At 41.8% G+C, this 6266-nt stretch overlaps 1 protein-coding gene and 1 long non-coding RNA gene across 2 annotated transcripts in view; both read left to right on the top strand.

Moving 5' to 3' along the window:
- The first annotated feature begins 1787 nt into the window (after positions 1-1787).
- LOC104964452 (uncharacterized) lies at positions 1788-4439 on the top strand. The gene is made up of 3 exons (XR_800419.1): positions 1788-1968; positions 3512-3541; positions 4325-4439. It is a non-coding gene; the product is annotated as an uncharacterized lncRNA (long non-coding RNA).
- Positions 4440-6049: 1610 nt separating this feature from the next.
- The window catches only part of LOC104965185 (neural cell adhesion molecule L1-like protein), a 7416-nt gene continuing 7199 nt past the window's right edge, over positions 6050-6266 (top strand). Inside the window, exon 1 of the mRNA XM_010794144.1 lies at positions 6050-6078. Within this exon, the coding sequence (XP_010792446.1) occupies positions 6050-6078 (29 nt within the window). The remainder of the gene's footprint in view (positions 6079-6266) is intronic.

The following is a 6266-nucleotide window of genomic DNA, read 5'->3' as shown; positions in this document are numbered from 1 at the left end:
GCTGAAATGAGAATTACATTAAAAGGCCCATGTCATGCTTTTCCGGTTATTACCCGTCCCCTTGTGTGTTTTTCTGCATGTAAACGGTCTGCAGAGTCACAAAACCCTCAAAGTACACCCTGTAGCGAGTAAAACTCTAACACAGAAAAGACCTGTCTATGCTGCACCAGAACGCCTCGTTGGAGATTTCTCATTGTCCATTGTTTGCTTCCTGGGCTCTGTGACGTGTGAACACACAAATCAACAGCAAAGGACCGGCCCAAATGGACCAATCCGCGGAGCCCCTCACACACCAGGGTCCCTTGGCTAACTAACAGGGAGCCCCATTGACTTGCATAGAGCTCCCTGAACGCTGGTAATAGACAAGTTGGGATGGCAGAGAAATTCTCTCCGCAGACCCATTCTCACAGCGTTATAAACCTTTTTCTTACTCAATATAAAGCCACACTTATTGTTTTTACTTCGGCTGCGAGTGTTTGTGTGTGCTCAGGATGAGTTTCGCTGTGTCCCGCCGACCCGGAAACCTGTCCGCTCCTCGCGAGCAGCAACGAGCCTCGCAATGTCCCGACCAATCAGAGCACACTGGGCTCACAGGGAGGGGGGGGTGGGGGCAGGAGCTCCAACAAGCCGTTTAGGACAGAGAGTAATATTAACCCGGAAAAGCATTTTCACGTGTTCTAAATAATTTTCTTGTTTATTAGTTATGTTAGTTTTTCTCTCATTGGCCTCTCAGGGCATTAGTCTATATACATTAGAGATCTTTCTGGAAGGATCTGCGGGAAATCATATCACCTAGCAACTGCAAACTATTCTGACAAAGCATAAACATGTACAGTGGGGCAAAAAAGTATTTAGTCAGCCACCAATTGTGCAAGTTCTCCCACTTAAAAAGATGAGAGAGGCCTGTAATTTTCATCCTAGGTATACCTCAACTATGAGAGACAGAATGGGGGGAAAGAATCCAGGAAATCACATTGTAGGATTTTTAATGAATTAATTGGTAAATTCCTCGGTAAAATAAGTATTTGGTCACCTACAAACAAACAAGATTTCTGGCTCTNGGAACGTTGTGATCAGCTGTTTAAGCGCAGTGCTGCTGTACAGACCAACATTAACAGCAGCCCTGTCTGTGCACACGGAACCCGGTGATCTAACCGCCTGCTGGAAAAGCTTCACATGTACGTCGGTACGCAAATGCGCTTTGTGACACAAGTGACGGTACGCATTTCAGATTGTTGCCGCGCATGCGTACCTGCGTACCACTTATGTGCACCCCTGACTATATGTTTTAAATCAGTGCTTCTCAAAGTGTGGTCTGTGAGCGCCCCCTAGTGGTCCGTGAGTATATTGGTAACATTTGAAATAAATAAATAAATAAAAGTTTTCCGCACTCTCGCGGGAATATCTCCGCAATGGAGTGAGGTTAAGTTTCACTTTCTATTGCATGATATAGCCCAGCGCAACACCTTCATCGCACATGTTGCCACTTGTTTGTACCATTTTCAGGCGATTTGTAATCTGTTCTAGAAAAACGATGTGTTTTTTGATATTTGTGGAGTTAGGTGGTCCGCGAGTGTTTTTTTATTGGTTAAGTGGTCCTTGGTATGAAAAAGTTTGAGAAACACTATTTTAAATGATTATTATATGATCATTTGACACGACAACCTGCACTGGAATTAGAGGGGGAATTTGTGTTCAAATTTAGTAATGTACATTTTCGTACGTTTCCAGATTAATGGCGTGTGTAAAAGTTGACAGCCCTACTCTTTTCTTTCTTTTTACATCCAGTCAACGAGACGGAGGAAGTGGGCCCCCTTCAGACCATAAACATCAGCAACCCGGACACCAACAAGTGGATCCTGCGCGACCTGGAGCCCTTGAGCAAATACAAGCTGTACCTGCGCTCCTGCACCACCATGGGCTGCGGGCCCATCAGCAGCGAGGAGTGCACCACCACCCTGGAAACAAGTGAGTGATGAAAGCAATTGAGTGGGTGGTGTATGTGTGGATAAGCGAAGGAGACACAGACGGGCTTTGAGGCGTTCAGGAAGAAGAAGCAGGGGACCAAACCATTTCACTCTTTTTCAAAAACTAGCGGAATATGATCAATGCCTGGGCAGCCAAGCTTTTCATATCTCCATGTAAGTATTTTTTGTGGATAAACAATTTCATATGGGTGCAGTGGAGGTTTTCATTTGTCACTGTCATGAGAGAGCAAGTGCTTATTGATTGGATGGAGAGCGTGAGCTATGAAACAATCAGCTAAGAAACAAAATTGCTTTGAGCAGGGGCGGAAACTGAAGGTTTTCATAGTGAATTGTGTGATCATGAGAAGAGTTGCCGGGTAAGTAATCATAATGAGCCGGCTCCTAGCATGTAATCTTTTATTTTCAATTACGGATCATTTGCTGAGGACTGCAGCTGTTATGAGAGACTGGACAGGAAATGAAACGGGAAACTCCACCTGAGTCCAAATGGACTGCAGCAACATATATTGTCAGCATGAATAATTGGGTGGTGCTTTTAACCCTTAAGTGGTTTCTCTATCCTGGGGGATCCAATCATTTGACAGGCTGTGTCCATATGTAAAATGGGTGCAATAACAGTGTAATCACGGTCAATAGTGGTGTTACATGGGTGTTATATCGGTCTAATAACAGTGTTATATCGGTCTAATAACAGTGTTATATCGGTCTAATAACAGTGCACAATGGTTGCAATATTGCTGTTGTGTATTATTATTCAATATTCAAGGCTTTTATTGTCATGTGTACACAGCTACAGTGTAGTTATGACAATGAAAATCTTAGGTCAAAGGCTCCTCCAACAGTGCAACACAATAACACAGATAAAAGTAAATAAAATACAATAGAATATAGTAGAAATAGTGAATAGTCTATATACAAGTAATTGGGATATTGATATATATATGTTATGGGTGTTCTTTCAAAAGTTCAGGTGTGGGTCTAATAACAGTGTAAGATGGGTGTAATAAAAGTGTTATATGAATGTAATGTTGAAAAAAAGTACATGTTATTGGCAATGTAAGGGTTAATACAGACAACCCTATGACAAAAGCCCATCATTTTGTTAGTGAACACAAAACAACAACGTAAAGTTGAGACACACTGCGAATAATTACTTATTGTTAACTGGAAGAAACCCTTACAATCACAGAAAACAAAGTTAATTGGCTATTAGAAGTTAGTCTATTTGCATGTTGAAAAGCCAGCAGAAAAAAAAGAAAGTGATTACCGGGACTCATTTTCTATGTATGGAAACGTGCGGAGCTGTTACATGTGTGTGTGCGAGAATCCTGAGTTATTCGTCGCAGCTGTGCTATCGCTGTGTGTGCATGTCGGCGTTGTTCCTGTTAATTGTCCTGCTTTCTCTTACGCCACTAGAAGCGCTTTGAGCACTGTCTTTGAACACACAGTGTGTATTGTAAATGTCTGCTTAGCATTGCTTGTCCCTTGTTTCTTTATTCTTTCTTCCTTTTTTTCCTTTGCAGCTTCCACTCTGGCTTCCCCTGTTGGCATCAGTATGTAGATCTGTGTTCACGTAGAGACTGTGGCATGTCATACCTGCAAATACAATGTGGATATATATGTTTCATTAATCTGCCGTGGGTTGGTATGACATGTGTATCAGTTATTTGTAAGTAGCGTGTGCATGCTTTAGATGTAGACATGTTAGCAGGTGTGGGCGATACAGGCCTGAATAAATCATCAGGGTTTCTCAAACACATCTTTTTCCAGTACAGAATGAGAAAGCGTGGCTCCTTTGCAGATAATTGACCTTGTCTGCCGTTTGCCCTTGCCATCAGCAGAGAGCACTCTGATGCCTCCTTTCATTAGAAAATCGTCAACTTCTTCTTAGATAAAGTTTGTGGCTTCCTCACAATTAGCAATGCTAATGAGTAACCTAATTACAGATTCGTATTAATCTTTGCTCATTAGTGACTGTAAACGAATATTGACTTTTATCCCAGCAACAGCAGAGTCAGTGCAACACGTCTAACTCAAGCTGCGGAAATAAATTATGCTTCAAGAGCCAAACGCAGGAAGAGCATCAAACATCCCTCTACCTATTAATCATGAACAAAAAGAAGGAATCCCTTTTAAAATGAAAGATCAACAAGATGATATCAAATCACATCTACCTTGGGTATGAACACAGTTACAATGTTTTTTGTTTTTGGTAGATCATGTTTCACACTTAGTTACTAATTTGTGTTTAAAATAGCATGCGTGCTAACAGTAGAAACGTAGCGCCCCCGAGCTAACTCCCTATTGATAACCACAAGATCTGTCTTTCTTTTCAGGCAAGTCAGCCTCCCCCTCACCTCCGAGCACTCGAAGGTCCCCCGCGACCAAACCCACTCGCTCCACCATAGGTAGAGCTGCAGCACATTCTGACACATCAGCATCACGGAGGCAAACAGGGGGGAATAAATATGGAAAAATAAGAAACCACATACAGTGGGGCAAAACATTATTTAGTCAGCCACCAATTGTGCAAGTTCTCCCACTTAAAAAGATGAGAGAGGCCTGTAATTTTCATCCTAGGTACACTTCAACTATGAGAGACAGAATGGGGGGAAAGAATCCAGGAAATCACATTGTAGGATTTTTAATGAATTAATTGGTAAATTCCTCGGTAAAATAAGTATTTGGTCACCTACAAACAAACAAGATTTCTGGCTCTCACAGACCTGTAACTTCTTCTTTAAGAGCCTCCTCTGTCCTCCACTTGTTAACTGTATTAANTACTTCATCCTCAGAGGATAGAAAAAGTTCTGCACCCCGAACACAGCTCACAGTCACACTATCGTAGAGAGAAAAGCCAACTGGTCCCACCCTTTTGCCTAAGGGTGGGACCAGTTGGCTTTTCTCTCTACGATAGTGTGACTGTGAGCTGTGTTCGGGGTGCAGAACTTTTTCTATCCTCTGAGGATGAAGTAGCTCTGTTCCTACATTTGGGATCGATTTCACTTGTATATGACTTTCTTTATTACTTTATTAAATATAACAAAAGACAAACTTAATTGCATAGGAGTGAAAAGGCAAAGAAAGCAGAGGAATTGGCACAAACTACACCTATTGCATTGAGTCAAGACCATTGGACGTCAGTAAGAACCATCACTACCTCAGTGTCATGGCACAACTAATCCATGACAAATGTTCTTTGATTAGTCATGATTAATAACAGATGTGTGTGACCAACGTGAATCAATTTTTAAATCCACTGACCGCAATAGAAAAGAGGTATTGCTAAAGGGCTGCACGATTAAAAAAATATATAATCGTTTTTGTTTTGGCTGATATATCAATTGTGATACGATTCCTGATGTTGGATGGGTTAATACTTTTTTGCATTATTATTCTCATTATCATTGAAAAACATATATTACCACGTAACCAAACAAATGAGTTGTTCAATATGACAATATGTAATGAGGTAGTCCAACCTGCAATTTCGATTTAAAGTTTTAACTAATTGTGTAGCCTTAGACTAATGCTTTGATGTAGATGTGCAAATGACAAAGTAACTATCTGTATGTATGTAAGGGGTATCCTGCCTTACATAAAATGTACATGGAATAAGAGAGTGGCTCCTTTGCATGTACATGCGAACCAGTAAAAGTACAAGAAAACCGTTTAAAGTCTGAATACCTGTTCTTACAGTGTAATAAAGAAGGCTAATCGCTTTCAATTATTGTCCTTTGTCACTTAAGGGAGCGCCTATTAGCCGCCGTCCATCACCGATGCCTGACAGTCATCGACCACGCAGCACATGGCATTCATTGTGTGCTTAAAAAGTAACAACTCTAATGTTTCAACGGTACGCAGATTGATTTTGTGGGTAGTGGTGGTCTAATGGATAGTGAGGTGGGCTGAAGATCGGAGGGTTGTGAGTTCAAATCCCGTCTGGAACACCACCGCCAGTGAGCAAGGCCCTTAGTTACTCCAGGGAGAATGTCCCTGTAATTGGTAATTGTAGTCGCTTTGGATAAAAGCGTCAGCTTAATGTAATGTACATTTTGGAAATGCAACTAAAGGTGGACAGTAACGGCCCGTAAAGCTTGCCGGCAGGCGTGTTTGAAACTCGACCAACAACCAATCACATGAATCTCCCGCCCCTGACACACAACTAGCGGTTTGATTGGCTAGAGCTTGTACTGGCATATGATTCGATTGACGCTTCTGCCGAGACATCAAAAGTTGAACATTGCTCAACTTTCGCAGCGAGCCATGCCAGCAAAG

This window comes from Notothenia coriiceps, unplaced genomic scaffold, assembly GCF_000735185.1.
Source record: "Notothenia coriiceps isolate Sejong01 unplaced genomic scaffold, NC01 NC01_scaffold00037244, whole genome shotgun sequence".
In the NCBI taxonomy this organism is placed as follows: Eukaryota; Metazoa; Chordata; class Actinopteri; order Perciformes; family Nototheniidae; genus Notothenia; species Notothenia coriiceps.
The sequence above is the reverse complement of the archived record's forward strand: the minus strand, read 5'-3'. Positions and strand labels throughout refer to the sequence as shown.